The sequence below is a fragment of the Mastigoproctus giganteus genome, chromosome 7 (genome assembly GCF_048544385.1).
Source record: "Mastigoproctus giganteus isolate SK-2022 chromosome 7, ASM4854438v1, whole genome shotgun sequence".
NCBI classification, from domain to species: domain Eukaryota; kingdom Metazoa; phylum Arthropoda; class Arachnida; order Uropygi; family Thelyphonidae; genus Mastigoproctus; species Mastigoproctus giganteus.
The window spans coordinates 206,959,427-206,985,227 of NC_143581.1; the positions used below are offsets into that span (position 1 = coordinate 206,959,427).

The window sequence follows — 25,801 nt, forward strand, 5'->3', positions numbered from 1 at the left end:
ATCTGGAGAACTTATATCTGGACTTCACAAATTGCAGAGTCAAGTCTACCAGATGCCTTGTTAGAATCAATGGATCTCATTTAAACAGATCCGGCTGCTTCTTTCTGCTTCTGTAACATGGTTTTAGCTTAATTTTTTTTGTCCTGTAATTGCAACTCAATATTAACTATCTCAATAGTTTTCAGTTATTTTCTATATTTAGCTTATTAATTATAAAATACAGTAAAACAAAACTCTGCAATCACAAGATTTATGTAACTGAAAAATATAGAAATCTGAAAGTTTCGCATTCATATTGAGGGAATGTGAAAATATTCCATCAATATGAATGTGAAGTTTTCTGTTTCCCTCATCCCTCTATATGCTCTTTATTACAGAAACTTTATAACATTACTATGAATGTAAATGATTTGTACTGTACAATTTTAATATTTTACTATTCAGAGAATGTGTAAAGCACAACTGAAATATATGCCAGCTGGAAAGATCAACTCAGAAAAGTTAAGTGTCCATACCTCCTTTGAACCTTTGAAGGTCACACTGTGAGAATTGATTAGTCAAGTTGGAACAATGATGGGCAATACACTAAACCAGAATTAATCATGTGCCTCATTACTACACACCTGCCAATGCTCAACTTTTGAAAAGCTGGAGATTGGATAACTAAGCAGGAGGAAAGAAAACAGGAGATTTTTTGAACAAAACAGGCAGAAAACAGCTTTTTTTTTTTCCCCCCACAAAAAAAAAAAAAAAAAGCAGAAGTTTTAAAGCCAACACTGGCACTATAAATTAATTTCACTGACAGCATACGTATTTTATATTAAAATACAGCCCAGAAGATTGTTCATTGGTACAAAATTCTTTCAACTATTAGCACACCTAGGATTCTTTCTGTCTGGATTTCTGTTTGGTCTGTCAGACATCAACTGATTATGATTACTACAAGACAGATACTGCTGCAGCCTTTGCACTCTTCAGAGATGTTCAGTCAAAGTTTTATTTATAAAAACTTGGCTGCCAAGGGCATTTCTGCTGTTGCAGCAGAGATGATCTGAAGTGATGAGTTGGCTTTTTTCACTTGGCTGAATATCCTCTTCCATTCAGCACTGCTATGAGAAATTGTTATATTTCAAGATTCCTTATACACTTTCGGTTTTCCAACCAAGGGATCACACGCTGACACTAACCTTAGAGAGGGGGGGGGCCTCGGTGTATAAGGATGAGACAGGATAGAAGAATCAATGAAGGCAGAACTTTCATTGTTATAAATAATTCCAGATCTACAAGCCATAAATTCAAATTACAAGGAAAGAAATTTAGACTAGATTTAAGTTTGAGGTGACAGCTTGAGGAAATTCAAAGGTCAACTGGATAGTTATCTATATGAGAAGGAAACACATAGGTTGTTTGTTTTTTAAATATCCATTTATCTATTTTTAATTTATTTTTATTTTGGCCAGTAAAGCAAAAGCCTGTTGCTTGCTTGCACTTGGCTAATACCAACAGCTTTCATTATCAAATATTTTGAGCTTCAGTGTTAGAACCAAGTGGCATGTTACTCCAGGATTACTGCTATCCAGATACAAGACTGCAATTTTCAGTGTTAGAACTGAGTTGCCATTTCTCAACACATCCAAATAATACATCTATGACTTGCTAAAGTAGGATACCCTGATTACTGTCATTAACCACAATGCTCACCTTTGTATCATAAGAAAACTTAAAACATAAACTTGAAATATCTACAGCATCAATAATAAATATTAGAAACAGTCATGGGCCCAGACTTATGACAAATAGGTCCCACAAACTTGTGGGATCCTACTTTTGATATCGGTTCATGTAGAGCAGTGGCCATTTATAACTATTAATGTAGTAATAACTATTACTGATTCCTTTATTAATAGTATTAGTAATGGGCATATGGTGCAAGGAAGCCTAAAGCTTATGATGCACCAGCCAAAAAAAAAATATATAAAATAAATAAATAATAAATAATAATAAGAGAAAAGGAAATAGACAACCTATGCATTTCCATCCTCCTGTAACTATCCAGCGGACCTTTGAATTTCCTCAAACTGTTGGCCTCTACTACCCACGTAGGTAACTTATTTCAGTAATTTATAACTCACTGGCTAAAATAAAATGTACTGCAATCCAGTCTAAACAGCTCTCCCCGTAACTTGAATTTACGCCCCTTGTTCTAGAATCATTTATAACTGTGAAAATTTCATCATCATTCATCTTACTATTGCCTCTCAGAGTCTTAAACACTTCAATCAAGTCACCTCTAAGATGCCTAGTTTCCAAGCTGTGCAACCCACATATTTGAAGTCTTTTTCATAAGGACATCCTTTTGCTGATCTTGCCCATCTCCAGACACTTCGCCTTTTTTTTTAGGTGCGGTCTCCACACTTGAATATAGTATTCCAAGTGTGGTCTAACAATAGCCTTATACAGAGGAGGGAGACATCCTTATCTCTACTAGAAAATGTTCGATAAATCATCAATAGGACACCATGGGCCTTACTTTCAACCTTTCTACAATGCTTGGAGAATTTCATGTTTGACTGTATCATAACTCCCAAGTTCCCTTTTTCCATTACTGACTGTAGTTAAACTCCACCAGGTGCATAAACTATTTTGGAGTTACTGTTTCCCAGGTGCAAGACCTTGCATTTTGCTGGATTAAAGCATAGCAGCCACTTTTCTGACCATCCCTGAAGTCTATCTAGATCACTCTGAAGAAGCTCTGCTTGGCAGTGATCATTAACTACTCGACTCATCTTTATATCAGCTGCAAATTTCGACAATCATGCCCCATATCCCTTAATAGTAATAGTGCTAGTAATCGTGGCATATGATGCAAGAAAGCAAGCGTATGAGCTTATGTAGCATCAGCCAAAAAAAAAAAATTCACACAACCATTCAATCTAAATTTTTGTCCACAACGACAGATGGAAGTTGGTTCCAGCAATTAACCACCTGCTGGCTAAAGGCAAATTTCCACACATCTATTCTACAGCTGTCTTTCCTCAATTTGAATTTATGCCTTAATTGGTTCATAATCTGAACAAGTGAAAGAATCCCATCAGAATTCAGTGTGCTCAACCCATTCAAGGCCTTACACACCTCAATCAGATCACCTCACAGGTGCCTAGTCTCCAGCCACTGCAATTTGCAGAATTTAAGCCTCTCTTAGTAAGAGGATCCCTTCATTCTCCTCACTAATCTTGTTGCCCTTCTCTGTACATGCTCAAGCAAATCTACATTCTTCCTAAAATGAGGCCTCCAGACGTGTACGCAGTACTTAAGGCATGGCCTGACCATTGCCTTATACAGAGGGACAATCACCTCCTTTTCCCTGCTAGTAAAATTCCTATATATCACTGACAAAACCCCATGACCTGCTCTTGCAGCCTGTCTGCATTGTTTAGAAAACTTCATATCTGACTGCACAATTACTCCCAAGTATTTTTCATTTTCTACCACCCTAAGTGTAGTACCACACAGCTGGCATGTTCCTCTGGAGTTACTTCTACCCATATGCAGGACTTTGCATTTGTCAATGTTAAACTTCAGTTGCCACTTCTCAGCCCATCTTCCCAAATTTTCTAGATCCTGTTGCAGTAGCACACTGCCATTACTGTCATCAACAACCCTGCCAACCTTTGTATTATCTGCAAACTACACTAATCGACACTAAGCCTAATATACGACACTGATACGATACTAAGCCTAATATACGACACTGACACGACACTAAGCCTTTTATCAATATCATTGATAAATAGACAAAACAACAGTGAACCCTGTGGAACTCCACTAAAAACATTAGTCCACAAAGAACAGTGCCCATTGATTACAACCCTCTGTCTTCTCCCACTCAACCATCCTTTTATCCACTGTAGCTTGTTGTTAGTTATTTGGTTTTTAGGAGCATTAGCAACTAAGGCCATATTGCTCCGGGATATGCGGTGGTCATTCCCTGACCTTTCCGCATCCTCTGCATTTGGTGGTGATGGGCTCGAACCCCGGTCTAATCAAGAAGCGTGTGCTACGCACTGCTGCTCCTTCCCACCTGGCTACGGAGGTGCCTGGTGGGAAGGAGCCCCCCCCCCTAGCAACTTGCCCTTAATACCATTCTGCTCCAATTTGTACAGTAGCCTTCCATGCACAACAGTGTCAAAAGCTTTCTTGAAATCCAAGTATATGATATCAAAATTATTTTCTGCATCCAGTTCCTTTGTAACCACACCATAATATCCAATCAAATTTGTCAGACAAGACTTTCTCTTAACAAACCCATGCTGCTGTCTGAATTATTGCTGCAGTCTTGTCTAGATGATCCTGCAATGCATCTTTAACCAGCGACTCCATTATTTTCCCGGGCCAGAAGTTAAACTAACTGGTCTGTAATTACTCGTATCACCGTTGATCCCCTTTGTGAATTGGGGATACATTTTCACATCTCCAATCCATGGGGACCTCCTCCGAGTCCAAGGATGCTCTCATAATTATAGCTAAGGGTTTGCTTAGTTCCTTTGCCACCTCCTTTAATATAACTTGATAGATCCCATCCACCCCAGGTGCCTTTCTTATGTTTAACTTCCACAATTTTCCCTCCATTTTGCTCTCAGTTATTACAAAATCATTAAGCACCCTACTACAATTTGATAACCTTCTGGCATTTTCAATCCTTAATAACTCCTCATGTGTGAATGTAGATGCAAAATACTTATTGTTTGTTTGCTATCCGAGCAGGATCATCAACAGTCAAACCATCGATATCAAGTTGACCAATCTGATTCATCCTTCCATATGAACAATGTATGCAAGAATTGTTCATTGTTCATATGGAACTGTATCAAAAGCTTTATAGAAATCAAAGTAAATCATGCGGAAACTATCCTCTACATCCAATTCTTCTGACTTCATAGCAGCTACATTAAACATGATCTCCCCTTTACAAAAGCCATACTGCCATTCCCTTATAATTCCATTCCTCTGCAGATGGTCCCGTATTACACCCTTAACTGAGGATCCCATAATCTTTCCTGAAAACAAATCAGGCTTAGAGATCTGTAGTTACTTATTTACCACCTGAGCCACTTTTGTGAAAAAGAGAGATGTTTGCACACCTCCAAACTATTGGGACTGTGCCTGAATCCAAGGATGTTCTCATTATAATAGCCATGCAGTCACTTCTCTAAATATCTTGTTTGTGATTACAGTATGTTCTAAGCAAATGCTCTGCTAAAGTTGAGGAAATTGATAGCCTACTGCAAGAGAAAAAAAGTGATTCAAGGTTTTCTTCTTGACAATGTTCCCAGTCATCCTTACAACCTTATTAACCTCAACATCCAATTCTTCTGACTTCATAGCAGCTAATGAGATTAGCTACATTAAACATGATTTCTCTATACAAAAGCCATGCTGCCATTCCCTTATAATTCCATTCCTCTGCAGATGATCCTGTATTACACCCTTAACTGAGGCCCCCATAATCTTTCCTGAAAACAAATCAGGCTTAGAGATCTGCAGTTACTTATTTACCACCTGAGCCACTTTTGTGAATAAGAGAGATGTTTGCACACCTCCAAACTATTGGGACTGTGCCTGAATCCAAGGATTCATCCCCTGCCTTTTAGAGTTTATATAAGTAAAGAAATCATTGCTGTTTTTTTAACATCCTTTGCCAAAGATTTCTAGTAATCTGCCTTCGCCTGCCTAACGTCCTTTGTGACTTGATTACAGACTAATTTATATCTGCCATAGGTTTCAGTGTCGCCTGATAATTTATATGCATCCCATGCATTTTTCTTCTCTGCCACGAGTCTCATTAGGTCATTTGACAACCATTTAGGCCTAAACCTTGAACAATATTTCTTAATAGGTATGAAACGTATGAAATGCTTCCCACTTAGAATTTGCTGTTGGTAACATCATCAGTTGGTCCAACTGTACAGAATTTAAAAACTGTCTAAGACCACTGTACTCGCCTTTACGGAAGCAAAAACCCTTTCCTTTACCCCTGATGGTAATTATATCTTTAAGTACTGTGATCACTGCCACCTAGTGGTTCCTTTATCTGCAAATTTTTAATACACAAATGATCACTGCTGATAACCATATCAAGAGTATTACCCTCTCTGGTTGCCTCTCGAACATGCTGGTGCAGAAAACAATCACCCAATAAATCCACAAAAGTCTTACTAGTGTGCGAGTGACCAACCCACATGTTCCAGTCAATATCTGGGAAGTTAAAATCTCCCATTATAAGACATTCTGATTTACTACCCCACTTTATTTCTCTGTACAATTGTTCATTGTACTCATTCGAGTCATTAGGCCTATAATACATTCCTACTCTTATTTTTGTTTTCACAGTGCTTATGTTACACCAAACTGACTCAACAGTGCACTGTCCATCTACATCCACTGAATGCCTTCTTTTGATTTTATGTTTTTCTTAATTAACAGCATAACCCCTCCTCTCTTCCTATCCTTTCTGTACATTGTCATTTAAGAATATCAAAAACAACAATAGTTCAAATGCTGATCCTTGGGGAACCCCAATTCTTACTTTAACCTAATCTGAGGAATAACCATTTATCATAACTCTCTGCCTTCTATCCTGAAGCCACCTTGCTATTCATCTAAGGAATTTTCCTATGATTTCAACCTGTTGTAGCTTATGAAGTAACCACTCATGTAGGACTAAGTCAAATGCTTTGCTGAAATCCAAATAAACAATGTCGAAATTACTCCCTAAATCTAGCTCATGAGTGAACCTGTCAAAATAGCTAATCAGATTTGTTAAGTATGATTGTTCCTTTAAAAAACCATGCAGCTACCCTTCAGAATTCCATTCCTATCCAAATGATCCACCCCTGATCACTGCCTCCATGATTTCCCTACTACTTGAAGTTAGACTAACTGGTTGGTAATTTCCCACTACACTCTCAGAATCACCCTTACGTAATGGAAATACATTGGCACTTTTCCAATCCAATGGAATCTCTCCTGAGTCCAGTGATGCTCTCATAATTAGCCTCAATGGTTCGATGCACTCACTTGCCAGCTCCTTTTAAAATTACATGCCATCAATCCCAAGAGCCTTACTTACCTGTATGCTCGAAAGTTTTTTCATTAAATAATCGTGTGACATTTCAATATCATTAATTACATATTTTTAAACTTCACTTCCATAAAGGGTTTTTCTTCTGTAAATATACATGAAAAGTAACTTGAGTTCATCTGCGACATCAGCTGGAGTATTTAATACTATCCCATGTCCATTACGTAAGGGTCCGATCTGGTTTGTCTTTGCATTTATATATGCGAAGAATTCCTTACCCCCACTCTTCGCTCTCTTTGTCGGTCTAACCTTTTCTGTCATTATTACAGATCAATTTGTAGCTGTTATAGGCTTCAGTACTTTTTATTGCTCCATAACTTTCCATGCTGTCTTTTTCTGCTCAAGTAATGTGGCAACTTCATTATTCATCCAACCTGGAATCCTCATGGAGTATAAATTGGAAGAAGCTATTAAGCCAATGGAGTGCATCATCCTAGAGGGTTTTTAATGGATGTCAGTTTCCCATAAAGAAATGGAAAAGGTATGTTGATGATACCTTCACCGTGGTCCAGAAGGGGAGAGAGGATGATGCACTCCATTGGCTTAATAGCTTCTCCCAATTTATACAATTTACCTCAGAGGTGGAGACAGGAAGTACCTTTCCATTCTTGGATGTACTGGTCTCTAGGATAGGCCCTAGGCTTAAAACTTCAGTGTTTAAAAAAACCCATGTGCAGAGGCCAGTACACTCATTATAGTTCAGCACAAGCTGGGCAGCATAAGAATAGTGTAGTGAAAGCTCTACTAGATAGAGCAGGGTCACACTGCACTACCTCTGAGGACAAAGAATGTGAAATTAGATGAGTCACAGCAGACCTTAGAAAATGCGGATACCCTCAGAGGATCATAAACAGGTTTAGTAGAGGAATAGAGTCCAACCGTCAGGAACCATTTGTTCCTGTGGCTACCGCATACATTCCTTACTATCTGGGCCTTACTGAGCATCTTGCTAGAGTTTTGCGGGGTTATAAAACACGCTGTGTGCAGCTTCCCGGGCAGAGGTTGCACACAGTGTTGTCTCGGGTAAAAGACCCAATAGCAAAGGACCTGGGTAGTGGAGTAGTATACAGGATAAAATGCTCGGATTGTGGGGAATGTTATGTGGGCGAGACAAAACGACGGCTCAAAGATCGTCTGGGGGAACATGCAAATGCTATAAAAACTGCTGATTACAATAAGTCTGCTGTGGCCGAACATTTTTGGGAGAAGCAGCATCATATCTCCCCAGAGGATGCAGTTATTGTGGATCGAGCGCATGGGTTCTGGAACCGTAAATGACTCGAGAGCCTACGAATCTGTTCATCGGCCCACAATATTATGAATAGGGACAAAGGTATGCGTATGCATCCTCTGTTTGAAACTATCATCCTAAGTACGGATGAACGGTTTTGCTTGACACGTTCCCGAGCTGTTTCCGCTTCCAGTTCAGACCATGGGCCGACTGAACCACGTGTATAAGTACTGTGAGCCCGTTATATAAGGACGCGCCGCAGGAAGTTTTGTTACTGCTGAGGAAGGAAGCCGATGCTTCCAAAAGCTCCAGATTTTTATCGTTTTTAAACCGGTTTATTTTAGTGTATTTTATTGCAAGGCTTTCATCATAGTTTTAATGTTTTTTTTTTTACAATGTTTGTTTGTTTGTTATTTGGTTTTTAGGAGCATTAGCAACTAAGGCCATATTGCTCCGGGGATATGAGGTGGTCATTCCCTGACCTTTCCGCATCCTCCGTATTTGGTGGTCACGGGCTCGAACCTGGGTCTAATCAAGAAGCGTGTGCTATGCACTGCTGCTCCTGCCCACCTGGCTACGGAGGTGCCTTTTACAATGTACATAATTTAATTTAATTTAATAGCAGTTTTTGTAAATATTTATTTTATTTTCTTTGTAAATATTTTAGTTACAGTAAAATACTTATATTTTCATGGTTGGTGTATGAGTCTATTTATTGCTAAAATATAAAAATTTAAATCTGCAAGTAACAGACCAAGTTAATAAAAAAAACACAGCCTGGAAATGCTGTTTCTTTTGCTAAATACTACACGGTACTTTTGATCAAAAAATCCAATCAAGAACCATTTTACTGTAGCAAGTGAGTTGACAGTGGATTATCATATAGCTTAACACTACAGTTCCCTCATATCAGCTGATTGCAACAATTAACTATTTAAAGAAATATTTTGACTCAGAAATAGTTGGTAAATATTCATGCTCACAAACTAAAACTGCAGCTCTTATTAAAAACATTATTGGGGTATTTTGTAAACAAGATTTATTAGCAGATTTAAAAAATTCACCGAGTTTTGTAATATCTACGGATGCAAGCAACACAAAACAGAAATGATTTTCCCTTTAGTTGTTCATTGACAAACTAAATGAATATTTTGCATCTACATTCACACATGAGGAGTTATTCAGGGAGGGGAATGCCAGAGGTGTACTGAATTCTGGCAGTAAGCTGGATGATCTTGTAATAACTAAGAGCAAATTGGAAGAGAAATTGTTGAAGATAAACATAAGCAAGGCATCTGGGTGGATGGAATCTATCCAGTTATATTAAAGGAGGTAGCAAACCCTTAGCCATAATTATGAGAGCTTCCTTGGACTCAGGGGAGGTACCCATGGACTGGAGATGTGCAAATGTGACCAGAATCCACAAAGGAGGATCCAGAGGAGAGACAGATAATTACAGACCTGTTAGTTTACCTTTTGTTCCAGGGAAATTAATGGAGGTGCTGGATAAAGAAGCATTCCGGGATCATCTACACAAGACTTCAGTTACAGCATGGGTTTGTTAAGGGGAAATTGTCTAACCAATTTGATTGGATACTATGATGTAGTCACAAAGGAACTGGATGCAAAGAATAAGTTTGATATCATATATTTGGATCTTAGAAAGGTTTTTGATACTGTTGCACATGGAAGACTGCTGCACAAATTGGAGCATGTGGCACTGGAGGCAAATTGCTGCTATGGATAAAGAGATGGTTGAGTGGGAGAAGACAGAGAGTGGTAATCAATGGACACTGCTCTTTGTGGACTAATGTTTTTAGTGGAGTCCCCCAGAGTTAAGTGTTGGGTCCATTGTTATTTCCTGTATTCATCAATGATATTCACGATGGTATATCAGGCTTGCAGACGATATAAAGGTCAGCAGGATTGTTAATGACACTAATGACAGTACGCTGCTGCAACAGATCTAGAAAAGTTGAGCAGACAGGCTGAGAGGTGGAAACGAATTTTAACATTGACAAATGTAAAGTACTGCATATGGGAAGCAGTAACCCCAGAGTAATGTATCAACTCTGTGGTACTACACTGACAGTAGTCGAGAGTGAAAAGGACCCGGGGATAATTGTGCAGGCAGATATGAAGTATTCTGAGCAGTACACAGTCTGCAAGAGTAGCACACGGTGTCTTGTCAATGACATACAGGAATTTTTCTAGCAGGGATAAGGAGGTGATTATCCTCTTGTATAAGGTGATGGTTAGGCCACACCTTGAGTACTGTATACAGGTCTGGAGGCCTCATTTTAAGAAGGATGTAGAGCTGTTGGAACAAGTACAGAGAAGGGCAACAAGATTAGTGAATGGATCAAAGGGCTGCTCTTACGAGAAGATTTTGCAAATTGCAAAACGAGAAGTTTTGCAAATTGCAGTGTCTGGAGACTAGGCACCTGCAAAGTGATTTGATTGAGGTGTATAAGTTTGAGCATGCTCAATGCTGATGGGATTCTTTCTCTTGCTCAAAATAATTGCCTGAGAGGGCATAAATTCAAATTGAGGAAAGACAGTTGTAAGATAGATGTGTGGTAGTTTGCCTTTAGCCAGCAGCTGGTTGATTGCTGGAACAAACTTCCATCTGTCGAACTGGACAAACATTTGGAGCGAGTGGATGGGTGAAATGAGAAGGGTCTGTGTTTTTTTTTTGGCTGATGCTATATAAGCTTGCTTTCTTGCACCATGTGCCCTTGCTAATGCTAATTATTTTTGCAAAAAAGAGGAATTCAGATAAAAATATTAAAAATTGAATAACTAGAAAAAACGGCCTCCGTAGCCAAGTGGGCAGGAGCGGGAGTGCAGTAGCACATGCTCTTTGAGTAGACCGGGGTTCAAGCCCCTGACTGCTGAATACGGTCGATCTGCCAACCCGCACTGGACCAGCGTGGCAGATTATGGTGCATTTCCCTCAGCATGAATTGTTGAGGAGGCTTCCACCCTGCAGTGGGTTGATAATGGCTGCACTTTACTTTTTTTTTTACTTTTAACTAGCAAATGAAACTTCTAATTACACTGTTGATTTCATAATTAACACGTTCTGCGAGTATGGTATTGATATAAAAAAAAAATGCATCCCTTATGGAACAAATAATGCTAACAAATTTTTTGGGACATTAAGAAAAGGCACAAACAATGTCATAAAAACGATGTGAGAAAATGAATATCAATTTACTAGACATTGCATGTTCTGCACATTTGTACTTTGCATAATGCAATGCAGTTGGGAGCTGAGAGATTTTCCTGTGATGCAGAAATGGTCATGGTAAAAATACTGTCGTACTGTTCAACTTACATAGTATGCACTGAATGGCTGAAAAATATTTCTTCTCTATTAGACCCATTCAAAAATTTGCTGTTTGAGTTTGTACAATGTGGTTGAGAGAATATCAAAAATGTTTGAAACACTGAAAAAATATTTTTATTCAGAGGAAAAGTCCCCAAAATCTATTGCAAATTTTTTTTGAATCACCAGTAACGAAGCATATTTCCATGAAATCCTTAACACATTCTTGGTTTATTTGATAATCAAATCCCGAAAATTGAAGTTGTGCAAAATAGTGTAACTTAGGTAAAGTATATATATTCAAGAAACCACTGACATACCTGCATTACGCACTGATGAAAAATTTATTCCTCTGGGTGCTCTCAGAATTTTATTGGATAACAATAATAAAAAGGATGAAACAGAAGCATTTCAAGAGGAAATTTCTGAGATGTACATTACAACCCGTAACTATTTTTAAAAAAATGGGTCGAACCCTTACTGAAAATGAAGTATATGGAGTGGACGCTTTTAAAAAGTTCCCCAGTTTGTGAAGATGTGCAAAATATGTTAATGACATGGGCTTCAAGTTGACGAAAATTTGTTATTTAATCAGTTTTAATTGCTTAAAAATTTGATTACAGAAGAATTGAAAGAAAGGAATGCTGAATGGCTTAACAGATCTTGCTACAGCCGGTAGTCTCTCTCTCTTTTTTTTTTTTTTTTTTTCAAATATTGAATTTCAAGAATAGACTTCAGAATTTGAGAAATTGTATAACTTTTTGTTTGCCATTCCAGCACACAATGGAAATGTGGAAAGAATATTTATAAAAATATAAATTCAATGGCCTGATGAGTGAAATCGCTTGGATATAAAAATCACCGATTCCATAATTATGTGTTAATTCAACTTGAATTTAACATGCAGAAGTTCCCACAGCATGAATAAAAATGATGAAAAGTTGATCAAGGAAGGCAGAAGTCATTTAAAATATGACTTTTTGCACTATTTTGTCCACTGATGAAATATGTAATTTGTTTCTCTTTTCAATTAATTATTGTTTATATATTCTTCTGTAAACATATTAATTTGAGAATATTAAAAACGATGGAGGCCTCATTTTAGGAAGGATGTAGAAATCCTGGAGCAAGTGCAGAGAAGGGTAACAAGATTAGGGAATAGAACAAAGGATTGCTCTTATGAAGAAAGGCTTAAGTTTTAAATACCCACTGTCCTAGTTTTTATTAGAAAATGTCCCGGTTTTTTCTTGTTCTAAATTTGTTTTGTCCCAGCAGTTATCACCAAAGGCACCTGCTCATCCTATCCTAATGCCACACTGCTCCAATGTATGCAAGAATTGTTCATTGTTCATATGGAACTGTATCAAAAGCTTTATAGAAATCTAGGTAAATCATGCCAAAACTATTCTCTACATCCAATTCTTCTGACTTCATAGCAGCTAATGAGATTAGCTACATTAAACATGATTTCTCTATACAAAAAGCCATGCTGCCATTCCCTTATAATTCCATTCCTCTGCAGATGATCCTGTATTACACCCTTAACTGAGTCCCCCATAATCTTTCCTGAAAACAAATCAGGCTTAGAGATTTGTAGTTACTTATTTACCACCTGAGCCACTTTTGCGAATAAGAGAGATGTTTGCACATCTCCAAACTATTGGGACTGTGCCTGAATCCAAGGATGATCTCATGCAGTCAATTATCTAAATATCTTGTGTGTGATTACAGTATGTTCTGAGCAAATGCTCTGCTAAAGTTGAGGGAATTGATAGCCTACTGCAAGAGAAAAAAAATTGTGATTTAAAGTTTTCTCCTTGACGATGTTCCTAGTTATCCTTACAACCTTATTAACCTCAACATTAATATAGTATTCAATAACATTAAGGTAGTGTTCACATCTCACCCCCCCAAATTCAACCTGTGAATCAGGGATTTATTGCAATATTCAAGGCTTACTATTAACAAACTTTGCTAAGCTTCTAATGACACTGATGTAAAAGACATATCAAGCATAAGACTTATGGCAGAGTTATATGTTAAGATAACTAAGTGGAGCACGGAGAAAGATCTGGTGTGAGGTTATCAATGAATTAAGGAATCCTGGTCAGATCTGAAAAATGCAAGGTATGCCACTGTCAAAAGAACACCATGTGCTAGCTTTGAGAAGGTGATGGAGATGATTGAGGAATTGCTATACTCACACAGGGAGGAACTTACAAATGAAGTTCTTATGGTATTGGAGAAGGAGGAATGAATATTAACAGCAATCAGAGTGCAGTACTGATGAGGTGGGTCTATTATATATGTTAGAACAAGGACTTGGCAACAATTTTCAAGCACCTGCTCATCCTATTCTAATGCTACACTGCTCCAATGTATGCAAGAATTGTTCATTGTTCAAAGCTAGGAAGCAAAGATCTAGACTGCTAGAAGAGCTCTGGTATTAAGATAGGAAAATTCTATCTTTAGCTGCCATAAATAACTACAGACCTAGCAACAGAAAGCATTAAACTCAGTCCTCCATGCTATTTCCGAGAAAACCTTCAACTTCCATCTGAGACCTCAAGCATCAGCAAGCCACTAAAGTAAATTCCACCCCAAATCTGGATAAAATTTTGATCCTCAATAGGTAATACACAAGCAATATGGGGTGATTATTGTGTACATTATATTAATTTATTCAACAATTATTACTTAAAAATTTAGGAGTATAATCCAGGGAACAGAACTTCCTTAATTTACATGTAATCTATGGGAAAATTAGCTTTCATTTATATCATAATTTTGAGGAATACAGCTAAGTGATATCTGTATTTGATTTTGAATTTTATACTCATTAGTATCACAGTATGGCTCTTAAATATATCTCATTAATTTTGTTAGTGTTCATTAAAATAAATCTTATATCCATTATGCTACAGCATTCTAGGATGAATTGATATTGTAACTATATGGTATTAAATGCAATCTAGAGTTGCAGTATATTTACTTAAAACTAACACCAGGGCTCAATGTTTGCATGAGTTATATTATCTCATGTGGTTGTCAATATATTATAAGGGAAAAAAAAAAAAAAAAAGTTTAGTTTTATATGACACAACCACCAATTTCATAGGAGAGTTTACATCTACATTGTAACTGCATATGGCAGCCAATATATCGTACAATTAACAAATAGAATATGCATTTTTAGCACGAACATAATTTAGTATAGGCTTTCTGCACAAATTACAAATTAAAGTAACTTTCTAAGTCACTGTGGTACCAGTACTTATTCTGTATGACTGATCTCATGTCTATGACCATTCTTTCAGGACATGATTAAAGAACGCATATAAATGTCATATTTGCACATATCTTAGGAAAGTAAATCATTTCCTAATTGGATATAAATTATTATTTCTTCCCCATCTTAGTTTTAGCTTATTGGGTCTGAGTTCTTGTTTAAAAAGCTATGTGAGGTGTGTTCAAAAAATTTGGGGACTGAACTATTACTTTGGAAATGATGAAGCTTGCTGGCTATTGGATTAATCTCCTTTGCAGTAGGGCCCCTTAACACTATATATATATATACAGTCGAACTTCCCTATAACGAATTCGATAAATCCAGCAAAAAAAATTCGTTATAGAGAAATTTCATTATACAGAGAATATCTTTTTTTATTAGAAATTGTTATCTAATTAGAAAATGAAAACGAATCTACATTTATTTTTAATGTATTTTATTTCAAAACCATACTTATTTAAATTACGTTTATGCAATTTTCGCCGGTAAGTATGACAAATTAAAAAAAAAATCTGCAATTTTCGTTTGCACAGTACAATTAAAAAATTGTCTGATTCTCAAAGAAAACCTCATATTTGTTCAGAGCATTAAGAACATTACCAGGAACATTTTCACAAAACTGTAGATCCATACGAACCGTTTTAAAAGCATTAATCATTTCTTCGCGAGTTGGCTTTTCTATGGGTTGTTCTGATGAATCTTCAGCATCATCTTTAATTTCTTCTTGATCATGGTCGCATCTAACACTGTTCAGCAGTATTTCATCTTCATTTGGATGTTCTGCTGTGATCTACATAAACATAACTATCCAGTGTTATTTCATTTTCGATGTTTCCGGACAATTCTAATAATGTTCAAAAGTTTTTCAGTTGTGAAAGGGGCAGTTCATCTTGTTCGACTTCTGTATTCAATGACATCGTTTGTCCAAACTTTTGCCAGTTCAGAGATGCAATCTCTAAGGTTAACTGTAACCTCCAAGTTTCTATTTTCTGATAACGCATTGACAATCTTCATTATTATTCTCTTTCGATAATGAAATTTAAAATTTTTAATAATGCCCTGATCCATTTGGCTGGAGTTTTGACGTTACGTTTGGTGGTAAAAACAACAACTTCGCACTTTTAAGTTTGGCAGAAATACTAGCAGGATGTGCCGGACAGTTGTCAGTTACCAACATGATTTTCCTTTTTTCTTTTGTTATACACTTGTCTAGTTTTATAATATCCATTCTTCAAAAATATCACTTGTCATCCATGCTTTTTTATTAAAGGTGTAGTCAACTTCCAAAGATTTTGTGCCTCTAAAACATCTTGGGTTTTTTGATATTCCAATGACTAAAAGGCTTAATTTTTCACTTCCTGTCATATTTCTTGAACTAGCACAGTGATTCTTTCTTTTCTTTGTTTTCTGCCAAAACATTTATCATCCTTAAAAGCAAGTGTTCTATTCGGTAAACATTTTAAGAATAAACCCATTTCGTCAGCATTAAAAACATCCTTATGCTCCTCATATTCTTCCAAAATCTTGTTCCTCCAACTGTTGTAATCGTCTTCGCTTACATTAACACTTTCTCCACAAATAACCTTTTCCACAATTCTGTGGCGCTTTTTAAATTTATCTAGCCACCCAGTGCTCGCATTAACTTCTGTATGTCCAAGGGACTATGCAAATTTCAGAGCTTGTTGCTTAATTATTAGGCCCGATATTGGTATATTCTTTTCACGTATCGTTTGCACCCATTTTAGAACAGCTTTATCAACATCTTTGTATATACACAACGTAATTATCTTCTTTTCTGCGCCTCCTTCAATTGTATTTAAAATTGATTCTCGATTTTTTTTAAATCGTAGATAAACTGCTTGCAGGTATGCCACATTTCTCCGCAACATCTTTTTTCTTAAAACCCTGGTCAATGTCATAACAATCTTTGCTTTATCATTAATACTTAAACACTTTCTCTTCGACATTGTTTCTGCAATTGTAAAAATTACTCTACTGTAGCTCTTGCCGATACATACACAGCAAACTTCGCTGCGCTGGCCATATAGTGAATTGTTAGTACCGCCTACTCAATGATGTTCACTTGCCAATGCAACAGTATCACATGACCTTTCCTATCAATCACTTTAAAGAAATATACGACTTTGTGAATTTCTTTTATTCTGCTTTCATTCATATATACATGAAAGAAAATTTATGATTAATGTATCCTGTATGTTACTTTTCAGAAAAAAAAATACAAGAGCATATAGCTATGTGATTGATGACAAACGAAATTAAAAAAAAAAAAAAAAAATTCATGAAACCATCTACTGGAAGTCCAGTTAGATGAGAATGGATATATCATATAATGATTGACAGGAAGGTCATGTGGTACAGTTGAGGTGAGAAGCGAATGTCACTCAGTAGGCATTACTAAAAACTGACTATGGTAGCATTCTATGTAAAAAGAGGACTGGGTTTTTGGGGCCTCATTAAAGGGCCTGGAGAAGATGGAATCTACCAATGAGAGGACTGAGTTTTTGTTTCCAGGTCATAGCCAAACATCCACGATTCATCACCACTAATGATAGAAGAAACAACGTGTAAATTAGAAGCAGCACACTGATGAAGATTATTGGCTGAAATGTCTTAGATTCCGAAATCTTGTGTTAAAATTGACTGTATGCCTCATGAGAATTAATTTCACAAACAACCTAACAGATAATTAAATGTTGATTGCTGCTGATCACACATGAACACGAGAAATTGAGTCCTCCATGACAGTAGTGTTTTGCCACTTCCACTGGTTAGAAATTCCTCTATCACAGACTGAAGGAATTTCTAAAGGTTCTTCTAGGCTGTATTTAGGAAATCTCAGGGGGAAGGAATTTTCTCCACATTTATTCTAGCACATACAGCATGCAAATCAACCAGTGAACGAACTTGTAAAGACATGATACGTAATAGTGCAATATGGTGTAAGTCACTGATACGCCTAAAACTTTAAACATTGAGTAACAGAATCATTGATTTTGAAGTTGGCGGCATGTTGGGGGGGGGGGGGGGGGGCAGGGCAGAGTGAAGATCACCTTTGACAAATAAGTGGCCCACTTCAACTTTGTGAGCCTCATGTCTGTGATTACAATGTCGACTGTATTATTACAATGTAAATTGATTTTAATTTCTATGTATCTTATTTTTTGACATACACCCTGCAGATGCTACATAAGCTTGCAGACTACACATAACACCTCCAAGAGCTGATCTGCATTTTGTCGATTTATGCTGAACCTTTCCCTAATCTGAAACAAAATTTGAGACAAATCTGCTGCACAGTAAAATCACTCATTTTAATATACAACAAAACACCCTCTATTCAACATGTGCTAATTCAGGCTGACTTCAGATAAATGGGTAATTTATGTATTACAATGTTTATATGAGTCACAGTGTGACTCATATAAACAAGTTGCAAATGTTGTAATTTCAAGATATAAAGTCAGTACCAAACTTTTTGATCACATCTCATTTAATTATATAAAAAAACAATTGTCTGGAATTTTCTACCCTGTGTCATCTGCAGTGTGTATTTAACAAAAGTAAGATACATAGAAACTAAAATCAAATACTTTAAAAACTGAAAAGAGAAACCTACCTTTTTTCTACTATCATCTTTTCTGTCAAAAGCACATCTCTGTTTACACTGCTCACAAGTAAGAGGTGGGCCATATTTCTTTTCTGAATTAGTACACCTTTGGCACTTACTTCCAATAAATGCTGCTATAATGTTGCAGTATTCACAAGCAGCTGGCTATTAAAAAGAATGCATAATATGTTTATCCAGATGTTTGATACAATTATTCAGATAGTGCAATAAAATAGCATAAGTACAATTTTTCAATTTACTATACAATATCTATAAGCATTGAAAATACCTTAAGGCACAAATGAAAGCCTTTTGGTAAGGCACACAACATAAACCCTTCCATGCAGAATACCAAAAACACATTCTTTTATTACTGTTCAACAGTATGGTTAGTGCAAATTTCTAATGGAGGTCTATAAATTTCCTGTCTATTTTGTGGAAAAATAACAATCTAAATATATTTATTAAACTCAGCATTCAGTATGATGGTCAGTAGTATCTGCACACATCTCAAATTTGTCAGCTACAGTGCAGAATACAGGCAGTAGCCAATATGAATATTTTTACTTGCTAACATAACAGTACAGTTTTATTAGCTCTTCTAAATATGGAATGCTTATTTTGTGTACAGTTATCTGATTTTTGTATGCCAGAGAGACTTAAAGACCACAGAAAATCATAGCAACTGTAAGCTATGCATGATCCTACAGTTATATCTGAGAAACACTTCTGGTGTATCAGTGAGAAACTATTCTGTTTGTTACAAGCAAAGAAATACCTCACTGTGTTGGCTAAGATACCTTTATCAGACTGAAATATAAATTCTGAAGTAAAGGTAACCTTCGTATAACACGGTTATTAGGTTCCCGTAAAATGCCTTGTTGTGCGAAACTGTGTTATACGGGACTAAGAAAAATTACAAAAGGGGGGGGGTACGTTCCAAAAGCAAACAAAAATACACCATTCTAGATTTCGTGTATCTTCTACTACATAGGGAGATGGGGAATATACTTGCAAGAAGAATAGGTGGAACAGGACAAGGGTATATCTGCTAGGGACAAAAGTTGATGATGTTGTAGAGCAGATATCTTTTAAGGACACAAAAGGTGATATTGTTGTACACGTTGGAACTAATGACATTAAGAATAAGAGATATGCAGATTTACTCATCAACTACAGGTCAATGTTCAAAAAAGTAACAAGTTATGGTTGAATGTGAAAGCGTCTGAAATTCTGCCCAGACACAAGAGGAAGGAGAATATGATGAGAGCACCTGTAGAGTAGGCACCTGCGAGGTGATCTGAGTGAGGTGTATAAGGCCTTGATGGTTTGAGCAGGCTCATTGTTGATGGGATTCTTCCTCTTGCTCAGATTAAGAACCTAAGGGTCACAATTTGCCTTTAGCCATCAGGTAGTTGATTGAAGGAACAGACTTCCATCTTTTGTTGTGGAAGTTTACAGCCCAAATAAATTTAAGGCTGAGCTGCACAGGCATTTGGAACGAATGGGGGGATGAAATGGGAAGGTGTTTTTTTTTGGCTGATGCTGCATAAGCTTGCTTTCTCGCATCACATGCCTCTCTTAATGCTAATGCTCTTTAAAAAAAAAAAAAAAAAATCAGTAATCTGGGTTTGTTTGCTTTTGCTTAATAAATCTTTGTGACTTGCATCGTATGCCACTAAGCACTTTTGAAGCTCCCTTTTGAACTTTGGGCTCCTTTCATTCAAGAATCTGTAGTCAAAAAATAAGATTCTAATTGTTCAGCTAACGTTATGCCTCTCCATATGCCTTTTAGTGTAAAATTTGGAAGTTTAGAATTTATCTGCTCTATCATTCTCTGAATTGATTTGATTTATCTGCGATGCCATTTGCACCAAATCCACTATGCTAGCTTCTTTTTCTACCAGTAATTCTTGAACATCTTCAGTAATCATATCTTTTTTTATTTTTTTAGGAGCATAGGCGACTAAGGCCATGTTACTCTGTGTATATATTGTCTATAAATTGAGTGTTCTGAGGTCGATTTTCTCTGGATGAAAAACCAGAGTTTCCGGGGAAAAAAAACCACACTACCCTTGCCAGAACCTGACTACTTCAGCCGTTTTGTGAAAACAACCCATAAAAATTCCTCCCTTCTTCGACAGGATTCGAACTTGGGTTTTTTCCAGCCAGTGTGGGGAGGAGGGAGATTCTATCAACTGTGCTACCCACGAGGGCTTCAGTACTCATATAATCAAAGCTTTCCCCTCCTACCAACGTAGTAAGTTCTACTATCACACCGATTCCATTTTCTGCCCGTCTGATCATATTTTCTGAACGAACTGACTTTTTTCCATACATTTTTCCACACGCATTTAATATTGGTGGTTTTACTTCTTTCAGCAATAAATCTATGATTCTGATACGGTCCACAAATAAGAAATGTTTCCATGCCTCGATTACTTCAATAGATTGGGAATAAATTTTTTTCCAAAATCCATTGTAACGATTTTCTGGTGGAATGAGTTTTAAAGGTGGATATAATGGCCGAATGAAAGAAGTTGTATTAACCTAGTACAACTGTGGTGGTAGGAATATAACTTCAATGTTTAGATGGCCTGGTGTGCTAACCAATAGTAATAAAACTTTGAAATCTAGATTTTCCCACACGTTTAACAAGCACCGAATGTAACACAGGGATTTCCCAACAAAATAAAATACAGTGATTTCTCAATTTTTTTTTTTTTTTTTTACTAGCGAGTCAACAGCGGGAATTCAAAAAGAGTGGAAACATTTAAAAATTACATCCAACATAATAGCAGGGTTTCTCTGCACAAAATCTCAAAAATACCCTGTTATGCGAGGTTTACCGAAATTCTCTAACCGTATTATATAAGTACCATGTTGTGCAAGGATTGCCGCAATTTATAAAACGTGTTAGAGCGAAACTGTGTTGTAGAAGTACCATGTTGTATGGGTGTTCCTGTATACCACATTCCAAACCCCTCCCCCTTGTGGGCCTTCTTCAGTTAAAGTATTAAACAAAAGAGAACACTAATTTACATTTCCAATTTTCCAAAAAAAAAAGGAATAATAATAAAAATAAAATAAATAATAAAAATAAAATAAATAAAAAAATAACAAAATTATCATTTTTTTTTCAAGGTTTACTATAGTTCGGAGTCCAATAGTACAGCAAAGATTGAACTAAATCAAAGGTAGATCTGCAAAGAACAACAGCTGCTCATCCTTTTGCAATGGATTCTGCCCATCTACGATGCTTGACAACATCACTGGTTTCTGTTTGTTGTCCTGCAAGTTTCTGTTATGGCCCTGAGTATCTGTTCACATTACCTTTCTTGCTTACGTGCAGCTGGTTGTCATCACGATTGTCTTAGTACTGAGTGCTATAAGCAGGTGAGGGAAGAACCTGTCTTCTGTTTGGTGGGCAATTGGTATTGGTATGGTTATTTCTGGCACAAGGACTACTTACGCCATATTGCGCCTATGGTGGGCAATGGAGAGCAATTTACTGGAGGGGATATTGCCCCTCCCTCTGATTTTGTTATAAGTCAAGCTTTCCTGTATCAGGAAAGACTTGATAATAACCCCGGGGGTCACAACAGGTATTTACAGCACAAGCAGAGAACCATGCGAAGCCATCGCACCAACAAGGATGATTAATAATGACGTTGTCCATTTAATCTAGTCATAACACAACACAAAAAGTTCAGCAGATATTCAAGAGGCACAACCTACAGATCAACATTTGTCTAATCCATTATTTGTTGTAAAAATTCATATATGTAGTGATCCTTCTTTATAATTTACATACTACTTTTTTAATGGAATGCAAATATTCTCATTTTATATTTAACAGTATACAACTTTACTATGAGATGAGCATGATTTTATTAAGAATTTCACTCTTTACCAGCTAGTAAAGAGTGAGATTGTTGTGTATTTTTTACAGTCTTTTCATGGTTTCATCAACAGAGAAATTAAGATCACTGAATTGGAATACAATACACCCAGATAACCCCAATTAGATCATTCAGACTGCAGTCAAAATAGTCTGCAGGGACTATGAACTAGCCGTATAAATTTTGTGTAATTTTACTAAAACATGTAATTTTTTAAAATATTAATCAGTAACAGATTGGTACTGGATCTAGTGAATCAATGTAATTTGTTGTTCATATTTGGATATTTTACTAAAAAAAATACATATATTAAAAAAATGACTCATTTTTTTTGTATGCAATAATGATTTTGAAAATAATGCCAAATTAATGATCTATTTAGGCAATTTTCGACTTCAAAGCAGAATTATCTTCAGCAAGTAGGTAGTAAACACAGATAATTAGTTTTTAAGGCTCTGTGTGTATATAATAAAATATAAATGCAAAAAGGTCATGTAGCCCGTAGGTTGTGTTGTTTGTACCTAACGGTTAATCTCCTGAAGCAAAGTATGTTCACAAAGAGGCAGTTGAATTGTGTAATATACCTCTAAATTTAAATGTTACTTACCTGTTACTTTAAATTTTCTGTTTATACTCTGGCACGACAACCAAATCAGTAGAGTTTACAATAAATCACCAATACAAATATTTATGGTATTTAGTAGTCACGGGCTTGAACCCCGGCCCACTCAAGGAATGTGTGCTATGCACCCTTGCTCCTGACCACTCGACTATGTCAGGCCTTTAGTCTAATAAACACATCATAACCAGAAGTAATTAGTCCATTTTGCTTTCCCTCTTAAGAAACCAGTGGTAATCTTCCATTATAGTAGTATCCCAGCAACCCTGATACCACTTTTCCATTGTGGATATGTGAGGACAAGTGTTCTCTTGCTCATCACTTACATTTCCCAAATTTTGAGGGGAAAAACTGAGATTGGAATGAAGAAAATGAATTTCCAAATGGCATTCGGCAGCCCATATCTTTATAACATTGCAGTAACGTTGACAGAGTCCTAATTATATTCTCTTCTTCTTCCAAGGAATCTATGTGCAACCGCTTTAAATGATCACCCAGCTGCCAGTTCAGTGACTTGTAGCTTTATTTCAAATACATAATTGAGGAGTTTCTTTATTTGAGGCACAATGAAAATTCCTTCTTTCAGTTTTGCATCTGTTAAATTGGGAAACCTTAACAAAAGTCTTCGTTAATTCAAGCTTTATTTGTTTATTTGTCCTACTGGCCGAACCAACACTTTTTGGTTCAATCAGCAGAACATATTTTATATTACTTTTCTCTAATAAAAATTCCTCTCCCTGTTCCCGTCATTACACAATATCATATTTTTCTGTTGCATGAGAGGAACTGATGGTAATACATTTCCACTGTGCAGAAAAATTGCTTTTAAAATTAATTGTGAGGCATCGATAAATATATATGCATTCATCAGGACTGTGTTCAATGCCCAATTCATTCAGAAGACCACCAATATCTTTACGGAAATATACTATCTTCCATAACAAAATATAGCAGCCCCCCGTTATAACGCGGTTCGCTTTATAACTATAATGATGTCACAGATCACCATAACGTTCTTTTACAGATTGCATTTTTGGCATATTTAACGAAATCGTTTCATTTGATGGAGTCGATAGCTTGAAAATGAATATAAAAATACGGTTAAAACGTTTCCCATGCCGACTTGAGAAATTTTCTCGCGCACTAATTTAATTGCAGAACAGTGAAAAAAAAACATTTTTTTTAAAATGTTGATCTTGGAACTACTTGTTACGTAGTTCCAAGATCAACATTTTAAAAAAAATTATCAAGTATATTGCTTGTAATATTTGCATTATATGCATTTATCCGAAGTCTAGTCATCACTTAGTACAGTATTATACAGCGTGCATAATGGACACTTTACTTGAACATTGTATCGTAATTAATGCAACCAATGCAGTTACATTTGCGAAGAGTTAATAATGGCCAATAAGAATGAAAAAGCAACAACGTCTGGGCGCAGTACGAAGACTATAAATGTAAGAAAAAGACTGAATTTAAAAATTAAATTAGACGTTTTGAAGCGAATCGATTTCGGTCAAAGACAAGTGGATGTGTGCCATAATTTAGGACTTGCAAGTTTAACTGTAAGAACAATTATAAAAAAAATAAAGAATTAATTTTACCAGCGGGAAAGATAGCTGTTCCACTGCAAGCAACTAGGACTAGGCCGGCTATTAGGACTGAAATGGAAAGACTAATTTTATTGAAGATAACATCCAATGCAAAATTCAATTAAGTTAAATATTATAAAAAAATAATAATAATAATTAAAAAAAAAAAAAAAAGAGAGAGAGATTAGCCTATATGATGATCTGAAGAAAACTCACCTAAAAAAAAAAAAAAAAAAAAGGGACCATTTAAAACTAGTAAGGGCTGGTTGAATAGATTTAAAATCCAGGGAGAAGCCTAGTGCAGATCAAGGAGCCGAAACTTTCAATAAAGAACTTGTTAAAATTATTGAAGAGGGGTATTATGTGTTATACTTCTCAACAAGTTTTTATCATAGATGAAGCAGGACTTTTGTGGAAACGAATGCCTAAAAGAAGTTTCATATTGAAAGAAGAGAAAAAACATGCCAGGTTTCAAAGTGGCAAAGGATCGGGTGACGTTATTGTTGGGTGGTAATGCTGCGGGGGATTTAAAATTAATACCCCTTTTAGTTTATTTGGAAGAGGGCCAAAGTTCAACCCAAAATCGACACATTTTTCATGATTAAATTCATCAATTAAATTAAATCAATTTAGATCAATTAAATTCATGATTTTAATTGGAATTTTAAGTTTAATTTTGATACGTAAGTAGTTACCACATAATTACATATGTATGTAATGCAGAATATTTTATATGCACAAATATTTGAATAATAAATATTTTGATGGACATTTGTGCATCTTTTGTTGTTGTTATTTGGTTTTTAGGAGCATTAGCAACTAAGGCCATATTGCTCCGGGAATATGCGGTGGTCATTCCCTGACCTTTCCGCATCCTCCGTATTTGGTGGTGACGTGCATCTTTTCACTAACGTTTATTATTGATTAGGAAATATGCTATGGCACCGACCGCAACTCACAAATACATATGTTACCTTATGGGAATGCGGCGCTTGCTTAGCGCGGATTCACTTAGTGCTCTGTTTTTCCGGAATGAATTATCAGCGTTAAACGGGGGTCACCTGT

The 25,801-nt window shown here is 36.3% G+C and overlaps 1 protein-coding gene across 1 annotated transcript in view; it reads right to left on the minus strand.

Moving 5' to 3' along the window:
• LOC150083618 (protein FAM76A) overlaps positions 1–25,801 on the minus strand; it is a 139,233-nt gene that overhangs the window by 90,008 nt on the left and 23,424 nt on the right. The window contains exon 4 of the mRNA XM_090378542.1: positions 18,630–18,785. Coding sequence (XP_090234668.1) covers positions 18,630–18,785 — 156 coding nt within the window. The remainder of the gene's footprint in view (positions 1–18,629; positions 18,786–25,801) is intronic.